The 16794-nt window shown below is 38.2% G+C and overlaps 1 protein-coding gene across 2 annotated transcripts in view; it reads left to right on the top strand.

The window, feature by feature from the left end:
* LZTFL1 (leucine zipper transcription factor-like 1) overlaps nt 1–15426 on the top strand; it is a 94789-nt gene extending 79363 nt beyond the window's left edge. The window contains exons 2-10 of one of the 2 annotated variants that reach the window (XM_011952666.1): nt 2930–3054; nt 5208–5402; nt 6706–6766; nt 7891–7962; nt 9940–10005; nt 10088–10165; nt 12397–12573; nt 13518–13621; nt 14638–15426. In XM_011952666.1, coding sequence (XP_011808056.1) covers nt 2930–3054; nt 5208–5402; nt 6706–6766; nt 7891–7962; nt 9940–10005; nt 10088–10165; nt 12397–12573; nt 13518–13621; nt 14638–14656 — 897 coding nt within the window. In that variant the 3' untranslated portion in view covers nt 14657–15426. The remainder of the gene's footprint in view (nt 1–2929; nt 3055–5207; nt 5403–6705; nt 6767–7890; nt 7963–9939; nt 10006–10087; nt 10166–12396; nt 12574–13517; nt 13622–14637) is intronic. The other variant, XM_011952667.1, reaches the window with a different exon arrangement.
* Nucleotides 15427–16794: the final 1368 nt, after the last annotated feature.

The following is a 16794-nucleotide window of genomic DNA, read 5'->3' as shown; positions in this document are numbered from 1 at the left end:
AAATTGCAGATAATAACTACACGAGGCTGTTAATATGATAAGATAATGCGTATAAAATAAATAGCGCAGTACCTGTGAAAATATTAAGCATTCAGTATCTGATACGTATTATTAAAGTATGCTCATTTTTATCATTACAGTTTCCTCCTTGTACTTCTCTTAAATTGTATATGGATTTGTGGGCATGGTTAAGAACAGGGAACTGGCCGGGCGCGGTGGCTCAAGCCTGTAATCCCAGCACTTTGGGAGGCCGAGACGGGCGGATCACGAGGTCAGGAGATCGAGACCATCCTGGCTAACACGGTGAAACCCCGTCTCTACTAAAAATACAAAAACTAGCCGGGCGAGGTGGCGGGCGCCTGTAGTCCCAGCTACTCCGGAGGCTGAGGCAGGAGAATGGCGTAAACCCGGGAGGCGGAGCTTGCAGTGAGCTGAGATCCGGCCACTGCACTCCAGTCCGGGCGACAGAGCGAGACTCCGCCTCAAAAAAAAAAAAAAAGAACAGGGAACCATTTCTGGTACTTTACCCACTCCTCTTCTATCTCCTTCCCCCTAAACACACATACACAATTTATGCTACAATTTCAAGACACTAGCTTGGCAATCCTCTGGCAGTAGTTCTTGCTATATGTTTTCAGCTCTTTTTATTATTATTTTAACAGAATATTTCTACAACAAAATGCAAACAAATTCTGACTTCCCCACTTGGATACCTCCCATTGTTTCTAACCATTTTAGGACTGATCGTCATATCTACCTCTCATTTAACAGACAGTAAAACTAATGTCATTGGGGTTAAGTGACTTGGTAACAGACTGTTAAACCAAGGTAGATAGTTGCATAGCTAGAACTAAACCTGGTTTCTAATCCAGTGCTTTGTCTGTTATACCACACATCTACCTATTCCATTTCCTCTCTAAGATTTGACATAGATACATATGTGTGTGGAAGTAAAGGTTTGTGAATAGGCATTTCCTAGGCTGATGCTGTTTTTCCTTTTGAACTCAGCTGTCCACCTTTACCCTCTTTCTTCATTCCAATCCATTTTAAAGGAAGTTTTCTGTCATTTACCCCTCTCAGTTTGAGTAATTTTTCCTTCTTGGTCCTAGGACAGTCTTAACTTTCCTTGAAAGGAGGGAAAGGAATGAACAGACAGGAACTGGCCACCTGCTGGCACAAGGCACCATGCTAGGTGTTGTGCATTATAAGAAATGGTTCATGCCCTCATAGAGTTTACAATCTACTTGGAGGAGCAAAACCTGAAAAAAAAGATAATCAATAATACAAGGTAGTAATCAGCCTGTGACGGTACCAAAGAAGTAGCAGAGATTATATATGCTAGCTTTTGGAGGAAGACATATCTATAGAGTTACTGAGGGCATATTGGGAGGTGGCACAGAGTAGGTGAAACAGGTTAGGCCGTGAAGGGTGGGTAGGAATTCAGTGATGTGGTGGAGCTTGTGTGTACTGGCTGCTGAGAGCCAATTTTATGCATTTCTTCTCACCTCTTCATTCAGTGACATTATATTAGTGGCTTGAAATCAGCCATGATGGAAGTATTTATGCCATGGAAATCAGCAGTGCTACAAATCAGGACCCCCCTACCTAGAAAACCTGCTGTTAAATACTTACCATCACACCACTGGGTAGGATTCAGATTCTCGAATAGGAATGGGGAGAGATACTTTAGGATCAGAGTAACATGAGTGGAAGTCAAGGCAGGAAATTTTAAGTCATGTTTCAGGACTGATGAACAGACTAGTGTGGCTAAAGTAGAGTGTTCATTTAGTAGAATCCTGGGAAACAGGGTAAGAGAAAGAATTTGGGAGGTTTTGAGGAGCAAAGAGTGTAAATTTATACTATAGACAATGAATAATGATTAAGAATCTGTATTTGTGCTTTGTTTTTAGAAAATTGTGACATTGTTTTGTGATATTTCTAAATTGTGGGATATTCTTGCGCATATTGATGTGTGACTATCAGAGATAATATTGTCTCTAATGTAGGTAGTCAATTACTTTCAGTGCGTAATAGAAATCTGTCTTGTTAGTCACAACTCAGGTGCATATGCAGCTGTAACCTGTTGCACTTGGTTACCTTATAGATTTCCCTTTCGCTTCCCTTCAACTCTTGCTGTCTCCATTCTATCCTCCAGACCTTAAAGACTTATGCCACCTAAACTGCTTTGTAAAACTCATCAGCTGCTTAATTACAAATCCAACTAACATGGATGATGCCTTGCCCTTAGCTGACTGCTGACCTGCTCTATTCTTTGGGTGCTAGCCCTACCTCCTTGGGCTTGCCTCTTAAATATCTGTCAAGCTGTCATCTGGTTTAAAGTACAGACCAATTAGTGGTTCTTTCCAAATCAAATATACTTGTTAAAGCTGTATTTAATGGGGGTAAGGGTTAAGCTGCTATAACAGAGTTGCTATTTTTTGCTGTAAGGTTAAGTGGCTTGAAGAATACAGAAGTTTATTTCTCTCTCACTTAACAGCCATCTTACTGCTCATCTCAGTTCAGTGACATGGTCAGTGTCTCTCCATGAGGTAGAGATGTGGGCCCCTTTCATCTCGTGGCTCCCCCAGCCTCTAGGGCGTTGATGTTGTCTGCATGATTCAGTCAAGTCACCACCTCTTCCAGGTTTCAGAGAAACAGGGAGTGGCAGAGGTACACCCCATATCTTAAGGCCAGGTCTTTGGAACTAGACCACAACATTCATTGCTGAGAAGTAGCCAGCAGTGACTTGATTGCAAGGAGCGCACGGAAGTGTCATCTAGCTGGGCAGCCATGCAGCCAGGAAGAAGGGAAGAATAGAATTTGACGGAGATCTAGCAGTCTCGACCACAGAATATCTTATGCATTTTCATTGTTGGCTCTTTGATCAGTTCTTCAAGACTAACAATTAAATTACCTCTTTCTTTTTCAGGCAGAGTTGGGCCTAAATGAGCACCATCAAAATGAAGTTATTAATTATATGCGTTTTGCTCGTTCAAAGAGAGGCTTGAGACTCAAAACTGTAGATTCCTGCTTCCAAGACCTCAAGGAGAGCAGGTATCAGAGGAGGACTCTAAGCAAACCAAATAGGAACATGGATTCTTTCTGGTAGCCAGTATGGGGGTGCCATAGCAGATGTCAGTCAATTTCTGGGATTCATCATGATCAATTATTTGCTAAGAGCAACTACACTAAGCCTCGTGGATACAGGAAACAAAAGAAGTTGTATCGTGGTGGAAGCAATGAGTCTATTATCAGAAATGCACGTGATAATTACAGGATGCCAGAGCTTCAGAAGGGTAGTCAGGAATTTGCCAAGGGTTTGTGGATTAGTGATTGGCTGGTTGTATTAAAGATTCCAGAACTTTAATTACTTGAGTTATTAATTAAATGGTTAGAGCTGTAAGACATGGAAATTAGTGAGAAAACACGTCTGTGTTTCATACTGAATAATTAGAAGAGAGGAAAACAGCAGGAAATCATAATGCTGACTAGTACCAAAATTGTTAGTTGATTTCCACCATGAGATAATAATAGTTGAACCATAGTTGATTTGTAGCAAGAGATGAATGTCAAGTCAGACATAAGTGAAAACAACCTCCAAGTGAGCTCCAGCTGCCATAAAACCATGAATGTGTCAGTATTAGAAGCCATCAGCCTTAGACCATTCAGCCCATTAAACTCATCTGGTAATCTGGTTTCCTAACCCCCAGCAGATGAAAGCAACAATTTAATTGGCAAGAACATATGTTCTATTAAAGATTATAGAAAGATTATTAATATTTTAATAAGGATTTTTGTAAAAAAATGTTTTGGTTTTTTGAGAAGGACTAAATTCTGGCTAGATGAAACATTAAAGAATTATAAAACAAATACTATTAACTCAAGTTTAACTATGATAATGCTTTAGTGTAACTGGGTCTTGCTTGATGGTGTCTTTTTGGAAGTAGGAAGAAAATAAAGCTGAGGTTGGGGTAGTTGCCCTTCATCTGCTGAGAGTCTGCGGGAGAAGAGACTTTGGAGGGTAGAGGTAGGGAGAGGAGAGGACTGTGTTACTGTGATACTGTCATTGAAACTAGAAGGCACACATGGAAGCTTTTTCAAGGATTCAGCTGTTGGGCATGAATCCTTTGCCCAGCACCATTGTTGAAGATGATTGTGGGGTTTAGTCACCACCAATGTGACCATAGGCAAGTCATCTCCACTCTTCAAACCTGTGTTCCTATCTGTAAAGTTAGGGGCTTGTAGAAGATGGCACCAAAGTTCTCTTCCAACCCAAGCATTCTCTATGTGAGAGTAGTTTTTTTTGTTTGTTTGTTTTGTTTTTTTTTTTTTTTTTTGAGACAGAGTCTCGTGCTGTCACTCAGGCTGGAGTGCGGTGGCACAATGTCGGCTCACTGCAACCTCCACCTTCTGGTTTCAAGCAGTTCTCCTGCCTCAGCCTCCCAAGTAGCTAAGATTACAGGCACGCACCACCATACCCAGGTAATTTTTTGTATTTTTAGTAGAGAAGAGTTTTTGCTGTGTTGGCCACGTTGGTCTCGAACTCCTGACCTCAAGTGATCCACCTGCCTCTGCCTCCCAAAGTGCTGGGATTACAGGTGTGAGCCACCATGCCTTGCCCTTAGAGTAGATTTCTAATGCTATTGTTGATTATGATATTCATTTTTGTGGAGTGTTCAGTGGAACTTTAAGATAAGCTAGTTTTTTTTTTATTATTATTATTCTTTTGGGTCTCAAGAATGCAAAGAGAAGCAATATATAATTACCGTTTATTTCCCATAGACATTTACTAACCTGTGAATAGTTCATACAGTTATTAAAATGCTAGAGAAATATTAGAAAGAAATGAGACTATGCCTTCCAGGTTACTTTTGAAATTATTAAATGTAATAAGACTGATTTCAGTGGAGTTTGAAATAAGACATTTAATACTAAAAAGTTAAAGAAAAAAGTAGATGATGGTTTGGGGAATGTGTTTGAGCATTTTAAAGGATGTGCACAATTTAATCATTTGAATAGATGTCAAAAGTTAATTGAGTTTAAATTATGTTCAATGTTTATTAATAAAGAAGATACTTCCCAGAGAGATTTTCACTGTAATCTTTGAATTTCTTAGATTGCATGAATGTGGGTTTCTTAATTTTGTTGTATTTTGTAGATTTTTTTTGTTGTTTATCCGTAAGTTTTGGATCATGGTTGTTTTTTAGGCTGGTGGAGGAGACCTTCACCATAGATGAAGTCTCTGAAGTTCTCAGTGGATTGCAAGCTGTGGTTCATAGCGAGGTGGAATCTGAGCTCATCAACACTGCCTATACCAATGTGTTACTTCTGCGACAGCTGTTTGCACAAGCTGAGAAGTGGTATCTGAAGCTACAGACAGACATCTCTGAACTTGAAAACCGGTAATAAAAGTTGAACTTGCAAATGTGACAGTAGTGGCCCAAGCATAATCTTAAAAGTTAGTGAATATCTTTGCTGCATATTTTCTTGGGGCTGGTGTGTGAGAAAATTTGGGTAGGGTAACAGCAAAGTATTGAGTCACTGAGTGATCTCTTGGGTACCACTAAGTGCCCTTTTAAAAGTTCTTTGTTTCTACTGTTCCTAGGTATTACAAAGGCCATTGAGATTTATGAAATTGCTTTTCAGGCTATCATTAATTATTTTTTGCTGCATTTTTATTAGCTTGGTCAGTATTACCATCAGTCTTTATAGATTGGTCAACTAAGAAATAAAGATTATGAGGCAGTTGAAAAGTCAGTTCAAATACAATAAATACCATCAATTCAATCCAGTAGCATTGGAAGTTTTCTAAATAATTGAATTTAAAAGTATACATTTATTAACTTTAAAATAGGAAATATAAAATACAAAAAAAGCTTATAATATGGACATCAAGAGCTCAAATTCAAAAAATATGGTAAAACTGGTGAAGTTGAAACTCATTTTAAGAGAAGGCATGCCAGAAATCAGGAAGGACTGACCACCAAGCCCCGTGAACTACTCTAAGCACAGTCACAGCACATCAGTTCACATGCAGAGTGCTGAAAAATGCTGAGGACAACCTGGGAGCAGGGGAGGAAAATCACTCAACTTCTGCCACTGTCAGTAGGTGACTGGTGAGAAAACTCTGAGAAGGGGGCGCTTTAAGAAGCTTAGAAGCTGACTGCTGTTAACGCTTTAAGCTTGTGTATAGTCACTTCTCATTGGCCTTTGCAAATCTTCAGATGGCACAGCCCCACTATCTGTCTTTCCTAGGAATTTGTGATACTCTTTTTCAGTAGTTACTATGGACTATTTTCATTTTTCTGAGGCTACTTTATTAAGAATCAGTTTGTCTTTTTTGAACACCTACTAACTAACAATACATATTATGTAATAAAACAATCTCCTCATAGCACCTCAAGAATACAAAGTTGACTATAAATTTCCCTCATATTTGTATTAGCATTGTAGTTTATTTCTAGCAGTAGATGTTGCATACCTACTAGGTGCAAAGTGCCAGGTGCTGTGGATGATTACATTTGAGTCCATGTGGTTTAGGTTCTCAACCATTTGCAACTAACATTTTTGATATGGTGAAGTTTGGTCCACCTTGCTCTGTTCTCTCTGGCATGTAATGGGTTGGTACCAGTGATTTTACTCTTCTTGTGTGCGGTATAAAACTATTTTAAATGAATAATTATTATCTTTGCTTTTGTCTTCAAGAGAATTATTAGAACAAGTTGCAGAATTTGAAAAAGCAGAGATTACATCTTCAAACAAAAAGGTAACTTTTTGGTCATTCTAAATCCATATCTTAATAGCCAGTATTTAAAATCCTCAAGTCACTCAAAGAATTCAGAGATCAAAACTGAGAACTTGCACCTCTTAAGGAAAAGCATTCAATTCAAGAGTAAAATTCAAAAATTGTCTCTCATATCTTCAGGCAAAAGAAAAAATGTTTTGGGAGTAACTATGAAAAACTTCTCTTGTCTGTGATGGCCTACACATACACATAATCCCTGAGTTCAGTGTCAATCCCACTCATAAATACTCTGCTCAGAAGATGCAGAGCACAGGCTCTATCTTGGGTCAGCCACACCTGGGTACACATCCTGGCTCTGACTTCCTGGCTGTGTTACCTTGAGCAGGTTATCTGAGGTAGCTGAACTTCATTTTACTCATCTGACAAAGGGAGACAATACTAATAGTTATCTACTTCTCTTTCTAATCATTCTCATTAATTGGAATGACCACTTACCATTCTATTTCACAGACACACCATAAATGCTCCATTGTTGGGTAAATACTGCTGAGATGAATCTATGTACATACACTTGCAAAACACTTTCCTATTATTCCTTTGGGTCATATTTCTGGCTAAGAAATTTCTGGATCAGAGGGCATGAATTATTTTATTTTTAATACATATTACTAAACTACTGTATTGTTTGTGCCAAGTTATTGTTTATCTGTAGTATACTTGCCTAGATCTTCATCAATATTACTGTTTTTCACAGAGTCTAAGGTTCATGTAGAAATCACTGTTTCAACTCCCACAAGTTAAAATTCTAGTTTCTAGATGCTAGGCTCTATATCAGATCTGGCTTTGAGCTCCTTCCTTTCCTCCTTTCTTCCCTCATTTTCCTTCTATCTATATTTTTTAAAAGATACTGGGAAGATGGGTTTTATTTTTATCTCTAACATGTGTTGGGCACTGTAGGACAGACATATCCTAGGCACTGTGAATAACAAAGGATGAAACCAACAGAAATTTCCACACCTATGGAACTGACATCCCAGTGGGTATGTTTGTATATAGTATTTTCGACTTGCAAAGTGCAAGTTTTCAATGATTATACATGCTTTATTCTGTGGTGATTTCAGTTTGGTTTCTTTATTTTGTTTCAGCCCATCTTAGATATCACAAAGCCAAAACTTGCTCCACTTAATGAAGGTGGAACAGCAGAACTCCTAAACAAGGTAATGTTATTATTTGGAGAAATGGAAAGCCTCTAATTCTGTCCTCTCATTGCCTAGGGTAGAGAAACAGAAGTGGAAGGTTTGATTCAGGTCCTCTGAGCATAAATAGTCCATTACAGTAGTTTTACTTGATGGTACCCCATGGGCCAGAAGAGGGCATACTTAACCTTCTAGAGAGCCTGAAGTAGCTCCTGATCACACCTTTTCAAGGTAAAGTGAAGAGCATGAAATTTTGGACAGCGTTTATTGATGGACATTTAAAGTTTGTGATCTACGGTAACAAGGAAAAGGGTTTTTAAGTTTATAAAAATTATTTATCAATTAGCCGGGTGTGGTGGTATGCGCTTGTAGTCACAGCTACTTGGGAGGCTGAGGCAGGAGAATTACCTGAACCCAGGAGGCAGAGGTTGCAGTGAGCTGAGATCACGCCACTGCACTCCAGCCTGGGCGATAGAGTGAGACTCCATCTCAAACAAACAAACAAAATTATCAATCAATGTTGACCAGGTTGGCCTCGAACGTGTAGCCTCGCCTCCCCGAGTGCCAGGGCAACCGGCCTGAGCCACCGCGGCTCCCCAAACAAACAAAATTATCAGCACAGGTTGAGTATCCCTTATCCTTGCGACCAAAAGTGTTTTAGATTTCAGATTTTTGAATATTTGCATTATACAGACCCCAGTTGAGCATCCCAAATCCAAAAATCTGAAATCTGAAATGCTCCAATGAGCATTTTCTTTGAGCATCATGTCAGCACTCAGAAAGTTTCTGATTTTGAAGCATTTCAGATTTCAGCTATTTTTCATGACCCTTGTATTCTCAACATTATGCTAGATGTTATTGGAGATAAAAAGCAGTGTAATACATGCTCCATTGCCCTCAAAAATGTAATAGGTTTTTTTTTTTTTTTTTGAGAGAGAGAGTCTTGCTCCGTCACCCAGGCTGGAGTGCAGTGGTGCAATCTAGGCTCACTGCAAGCTCTGCCTCCCAGGTTCACACCATTCTTCTGCCTCAGCCTCCAAGTAGTGCCCGCCACCACGCCTGGCTCATTTTTTGTATTTTAGTAGAGACGGGATTTCACCGTGTTAGCCAGGATGGTCTCAATCTCCTGACCTCGTGATCCGCCCACCTCAGCCTCCCAAAGTGCTGGGATTACAGGCGTAAGCCACTGTGCCCGGCCAAAAATGTAATAGTTTCATTGGGAAGGTAGAACCGATGTTCTAGAAATAGAGACCAGAGAATCCTCTCCTGTGTGCTACAGGTGTCACACTGGGTAGCAGAGAAGACTTAGTTGTATGTGGATGAGAGTAGGTGAGAACAGACTCTTGGCTAAGGGAATACCTAAGCTGGGCCTTGAAGGGTGAAGACCAATTAAATTGTAGAGGAAGGAGAAATGAGTGTGTTGGGCAGGTGAACAGAACAGGCAGTGGTCAGGTAGGAGGCAGCATGACTTGGAACAGAGTGCAGTGCTCTCTGACTGGGCTGATGTGTTTGTTGGAGCCTAGTGAAAAATGACACAGGTGATTCGAATGTTTGAGCTGTATAAGAGTAAAGGTGTTTGGCCTCAACTCAGTCAGAAGCATCTGTGGGCTTGAGCATGGTACTGAAATGATGGAGTTCTCAGGATAAGGGGCAACAGTGTGCAGTGTAGGCAGAGAATAGACCCAGGATTTGCAGGACCAACTGGGAGAGAGATAGCAGGGAAGGGGGTCTTTGGAAAAGACTTGAAAACAGAGGACTGAAAGAGGAAAGATGTTGAAAGAAAAGAAACTAGATGTCTTAGAGCCAAAGCTGACTCACAGATACTGAGGCTGATAGGCTGGATGAAATTGGGATATTACCAAAATATCAGTAGTGCATTTTTGAGCTGTTATGTAATTTAAATTAAATTTTAAAATTAGATTTTTAAGTGAAACAAGTAATAATTTCAAATATTAAAATATTTTGGTTGATATAATAAAACTTGAATTTACTCACAAGGAAATTTTAAGACTTCAAGAAGAGAATGAGAAATTGAAGTCAAGGTTGAAGACCATTGAAATACAGGTAACTGAGAAATGTTTTCACACAATTATTGAACTGCCTACAGACTAAATACTGAAAGTGTTTTGTTTAAACTTCACTACAGGCTACAAATGCACTGGATGAAAAGTCAAAACTAGAAAAAGCACTGCAAGATTTACAGCTTGATCAAGGAAATCAAAAGGTGAAACAAGTTTTAGCTACCTTTTTCACATTTTCTAAGTAGAATGAAGTTATAAACTTAAAATTAAGTCTTAGTTACTGCTCACTATACCCCACCCCTTGCACTCCCTGAGATGAATGCCTCTATTGTCCTGTGTTGAGACGCCTGGCGAGAACCAGTGGCCTTCCCTCTGTATCCTCCAGGGCAGAGGGGACAGTACATAGCTCACACATCTGCAGTTGCCCTGGCATGCAAGATGTCCTCGCCATTTCCTTCCTGCAATTTTCTTGGCCTGCAAGATATTCTTTTTTTTTTTTAAAGTTTTCCCCTCTCACGTTGACATCCAATTACAGTGGAGGGGAAAGGAAATGAAGAAAAGTTTTTAATTGGTTTATATTTGGGTTTAATTATACTGAACATTACTTAAGTTTGCCTTTGATGAGTGTGACAAAATGATTATGAATATGCAAATGCATCTGTACCCACCGGCAATATAGAATACAATGAAATCCAGTGTTGTAGTTCTTCACGCTTGTCTGAATGTAATGACTGAATGTCACTCTGCCTGTGGGAAGTCATTGTATGTACAGTCTGTCTCCTGTGGCCTTTCTGTTGAGTGTGCATGCTACAGTATGATTTCCTATGAGCAGGACCATTTGGGTAAATATTCAGTGCAGCACTGGCTTTTCTAGTGGTCATACTCTCATTGCAAATGTCTGGTAAACAATCCCAAAATCTGCTTCACTAGGCTTTTGCTAATCTTTTCTCTATGAAAAATTTCAAATATACGCAAAAGTAGAGAGAATAGTATCGTGAACCCCCATGCACTCATCATTCTATTTAGCGGTTACCAATGCATGGCCAGTCTGGTTTCATTTGTACCTCTTTTTCTTCCCACCCGCCATGTTTTTTTGAAGCAAATCTCAGACATTGAACCATTTTATCTGTAGATATTTTTAAAATAGGAGGATACTTCTTATATAGCTAATGATTTTCAACCATTATATGCCAAGGACAATAGATTTATAAAAACACGAATGTTCCAGAACAGCTTTATAATTCCTCATAAGTCAAACAATTGCAAACACATTTGGATGATGAATTTGTTTAAAAGCTTTTTGGGGCTTTGCTCCAATTTTACTATAAGATTCTGGACACAAGAACAACCAGTGAATACATGCTTTTATTAGTTGCAATGAAATAAAATCTTTTTTTAAAGACCAGGTTTTGAAAATGAGGAAAGATTTTTTTTTTCTTTTGTTGAAAGTACTTTTTTTGGAGATAGGGCCTTATTCTCTCGCCCAGGCTGGAGTGTGGTGGTGCAACCATGGCTCACTACAACCTTGACCTCACAGGCTCAAGCGATCCTCCCACCTCAGCCTCCCAAGTGGTTGGGACCACAGGCACGTGCCATCATGCCTAGCTAATTTTTTATATTTTTGTAGAGATGGGGTCTTGCTTTGTTGCACAGGCTGGTCTCAATTTCCTGGGCTCAAGCAGTCCTCCTACCTTGGCCTCCTAAATTATTGGAATTACAGGCATGAGCTACTGCTCCCGGCCGAAAGTGCTAAGTATTTCTTCATCCACATATTAACGAACTGTAGATGATTTTACTGTCTTATCAATACAAATGTTTTTTCTGTCGTGAATCTTACCCAGTCAAAAACAAGATCCAGGAAGAGAGAAGATCCAGTGCTTGTCTTATGCTGTAGTTGTCAAACGTATGCAAAAATGTACATATTAATATAAAAAACTTAAAATCTTAAAAATTTAGAAAACCATGTAATCAGTAATTGGGTTCTCATATTATTTCCTTGTAAATAATGACTAAAACGTATGTCTATTAAGTTTTTGGTATAAATTATATTCTATCATTTTTTAGAATTCAGACCTCTTTGAGGATTTTTTTAAACTTGGCTTTTCAAAATGAAACCTATTTGCCATCTCAACCCTGGTACACACATCTTGGATTGAAATACCAGCAGTTCACACATCATATTTTATGTATTTGGAATTCAGTGGCTACGGAGTGTCAGCTGTGTGCAAGACACCACACACCCGGGGCTGACAGTGGACTGGCCTGCTGGTGATTCTGCAGGGGCTGGCACTTAACCTAGGCTGGCAAGGGAGGCTGACATGCACACACTACATACATCATTTTTTTCATCTCCTATGATGTTGAATCACCATTCTAAAACAGTTATTTTTAGAATATCAACATGAAATTACATGCATGCATTTATTTTTCATAGGATTTTATAAAGGCCCAAGACTTGAGTAACTTGGAAAACACTGTCACTGCTTTAAAGAGTGAGTTTCAGAAGACACTTAATGACAAGACAGAAAACCAGAAGTCACTGGAGGAGAATCTGGCGACAGCCAAGCACGACCTACTCAGGGTTCAGGAGCAGCTGCACATGGCTGAAAAGGTCAGAAGACCATGTTTAAGGGATTTGTCTGTTAATGTCCAATTAACTGATACACACAGTAGAGAGGAATACATGTGACTAAGATAAACATTGGACAGCTGCAAATTCAGATTATTTTTTCTCAAGATATTAGCCAATATGTTCTAAAGATTAATCATTTCCAGGCACTGATATTCTTCCATCTTTGGTACTAAAATATCTGTGATAATAAGATATCTCCTCTCCCTCTATGGCATGGTGAAATGCTCCTCTGTAGGTGGCTTGAATCCTGCCCTACATCCAACCATGTTGCTCTTCTGCTCCTTCTTCCCACAGCCTGCAGAGGGATGGGGGACCGGTTTTTTTTTAAGGATTTGTATACTTTCGTCATAATTTATATAAAATATGTAGAGAGCTAGATTCTTCACTTTGGGGAATAGACTCTTAAGAATATGCCTGTAATCCCAGCATTTTGGGAGGCCAAGAGGGGAGGATTGCTTGAGGCCAGGAATTCGAGACCAGCCTAGCCAACATAGCAATTTCTCTATAAAGAAATGAAAAATTTGTTCATATAAAAAATGGAAAAAAGAATATGGGAACTAAAATTTAAATTAAAAATCCTTTTGCTAAAATACACTACTTTGGGACTTGGGAAAAAAGTGTGCTTATTTTACTGGAAAATTAGTGTAATGTTTCAAATAGATTTCTCATATCCAGGCCTTGAGTTATTTACCAATACTGTACTTGGGAAAATGTTACTATTTTATGGCTTCTCATTTGAAAGAATATATGTTTAAACTTTGGATAGTCTTAATTTTATATAAATGTGTCTTTTAAGGAAATTAGAAAATCATTAGCAAAATATTAGTAAAATTCAAACAAAAAAACTACATATTTTTATCACGTTTGTTATCTCTTTCCTTAACTATTTTTTTAGTAATGGGCTGACATTTTTTACTAAGCAGGAATTAGAAAAGAAATTTCAGCAAACAGCAGCTTATCGAAACATGAAAGAGATTCTTACCAAGAAGAATGACCAAATCAAAGATCTGAGGAAAAGACTGGCACAGTAAGCCACACTGATCCCGCCTTGGATTTCTCTCTCTGGATTGATGTTTGTTCTCTGTTAAATCTAAGCTTGTTCCAGAGAAGTCAAGCTGGTGGTAGTTGCTGGATCATTTAGTCCAGAAGGCTTCATTTAAGGAAACTGGAGGAGCTCCAGCCTGACCTTATCTATAATGCCCACCAGGGCTTCTTTTTAGGTTCATCTAGGCCTTTAGACTCACACAGGCCTACAGTAAGCTCCTCTTGGCAATGGATCCACTTAGCAGGATGTCAGACAGGAAACACAGCAAGCTTACAGGGCAGTATTAGGCAGTTCTCTTCTCCTCAGTGGTATACTCTAAGCAGTCGAAGAACTGGTCTTACTGTTCCCCTAAGTGACAGTTCAAGTTGGAGAGAATGAGATTCATGCAGATGGGTGTCATAGCCAGCTTAGAAGTCCATGTTCTACATAGGCTTAGCGTCTCTTGTAGCTGTCACATGATGCCCAGTTAAGAGCATGTCCAGTTAAAAGAACTTATTGCACAGGGGGAAACCTAAAGGGGTGGCTCCCACCACGTATTTATAGTTATTCATAGTCCTCCAGGTCCAGATGTGGTCATCAGATGTTTTGCCTGGAAACTGAGTTGACATTTACCTTTATCAGAGTTCCAGGGGAGCAGAGCTAGAAAGGGAATTCAAGGTGAGATTTGTCCTTAGAGAAGTAGATTTGCTAAACTTTTACTCATATAATCATATCAACTATTCTTGTCAATGTGATGATTGAGGTTAATTATATGAAGTTATCACAGGTCTAAATGCCAAATATAGAGACTTGGAGTCTTAGCAGTGATCTGGCCTATCCTCCTACCTGATGTAAAAATTCCCTCTGAGTCACCATCAAAACAAAGTTGAATGTGTCCAACTTCTATCATGGCAGTAATTTGAAGTGAGAAATATAGTGCCACTGCTTCAAGTAAACTTATTTGGTAATAACAACAACAAAAGATATCCTGACATTGTGTTCTTAATTTATATCTCCAGATATGAACCTGAAGATTAAAACTGAAGATTTCATCTGGAAGCTGCCACACACAAACATACAAGCAGTCTCACCTCAGGCATGTATTCTGAAGCATTTTGTCATATCCCCTCTCCTTATTTTTCTAATATTTAGACTTCTAATATTTAGAACTAGAGTTCCTATTTTCAGCTAATTGAAAACAGAGAAAACCTAGTGATTCTTTCTGGTCATCCCACATGCCTCTCTACTGAGTGCTCCAGAGTCTTAGCTCACATGCACCGAGAATTCTTTACAGCAAAGAAGAGATTTTTAGAGTGGGAAGAAGAGGCTTATCCTTCTGCATTAGTATAAAGAGTCTATCTTTTTAATAAATGTTAAAGAAGCTAACACTGTTTGTACTTATGCATTCCCCATGGGTAAAAATAAATAATAGCATTATTAAAGATAGTTATTACCAAAAAAAGATAGTTATTACAAATAAATATGTCTCTTTATTTTTAAAAATGAAATCTTAATTCATTTACTCTATTTGATGATAAACTATGAATTCATTGAAAATGTGAATTCTATCTATTATGGGTAGTGTTTACCAATTATAAGGAAAATTTACAGCAGTGAACATGAACATTGAGGTAACTTCCTCAGTCTCTCCATCTTAAAGACCATTTATCAGAGGAGGTTCAGCGTTTTTTGCAGCATAACATTTTGTGAGTCTGTATTACTAATGAATAAGTCAAATCCATCCTGCACTTCTACAGTTCAGAAAGTATCTGGACTCAGAATAAATGTAATATTTATACTTGTTTCCAGAATATTATTTTACATTTTATGTTAAATAAGAACACTTTTTAAAAGACACAGTCAACATAAAATCACCTATCAGACTTCAGGTTGGACTTTATTTATGTGGATCTGTAAGAATTAATTGTATTTTCAAGAGATTTTACTGTATTTGTATTGGCCTGGTTTTCTCAGACGATTTTGGACAAATCATCAGAAACTGGGCATCATATCCACAGTTGTGTAAGGCAGTGACATCCTGTAAGGAGAAACAAAGTCAAGTCCATAAAGCAATAATCCCTCAGAAGGAAAGTCCTTACTTTTCACATATTAATATTTAGTAATTTTTCCTGCTTCTAAAAGTAAGAGTATCACACCCTAAATGAACACTGTCTACTAAGAGACATCATTCCACTTCCACAAATGAAGATTTTATTCCAAAAAACGAGTTTACTGATTGGAGCATAGGGCTTGTTATTATTTTTATTCAGGCTTTTAGTAATAGCCTTGAATTTATTATTTTTATTATAGGCTTTTTTTAAAATACTGAAGAAACAAATGTTAAAGGGTAAGATAATTTCCCTGCAAAAGGACACAGAAGGCAGTCTTAAGAAGATGAATGGATCAGAGAAGGGAGAGAAGAAAATGCAATAACAAGCCAGCATTTACTATGTATTTTCTCCTCACCTCTCTCTCCATATTTAGGTCATTTACCAGTGTCTGTGCCCTTTTGGAGCTTTTGTTGAGGGCTTCATTCTCACCCTGTATTTCTTTAGCCCTAAATTGACACTCTCTCCAAAAATCCATTCCATTGTCTGCAGACCAAGATGTTCTATATAATTCAGAAGCAGAACTCTTGGCTAAAGGGCTAGTGTGTCCTTCAGAAACCATTCAATTACTTTCTCCCTACACCTTTGTCAGTTTGATACCAGTGAGGAAAAAAGGTATGTTGATAAGAAATCTATATTGCTAGGTAAAATTTGTACTCGTTTTCTTGATAGCAATTTTGAAATATTCTGTACAGTATGTTCCTATTGTTTAATAATAAATTCAAAAATATTTTTAAAACCTTAAAACCTAACTATGCCAAGCATTAAGATAAACAAATACGATGTTCTTTGATGTAAATTAACATGATGATTCTTTCACATGCAAACACATTTTAGTGTTTCTGGTTTGTCATTTTTGTTGTTGTTGTTGTTGTTGTTACTTACTCTATACCCTTAGCAAAATGCAGTTTTAAATTTTTATTGTTTTTAGTAGTTTCCCAACTTTAAGATTTATCCCATTTAACTGAGAAAGCACTTTTTTCAGCATGGGTTTTTGTTGCTGTTGATGTTGTTGTTGTTGTTGTTGTTGTTACAAACTCTTCCTTCTCCTTTAGTTAAACACTAAAA

The sequence above is a fragment of the Colobus angolensis genome, unplaced genomic scaffold (assembly GCF_000951035.1).
Source record: "Colobus angolensis palliatus isolate OR3802 unplaced genomic scaffold, Cang.pa_1.0 Scaffold344, whole genome shotgun sequence".
In the NCBI taxonomy this organism is placed as follows: Eukaryota; Metazoa; Chordata; class Mammalia; order Primates; family Cercopithecidae; genus Colobus; species Colobus angolensis.
The sequence above is the reverse complement of the archived record's forward strand: the minus strand, read 5'-3'. Positions and strand labels throughout refer to the sequence as shown.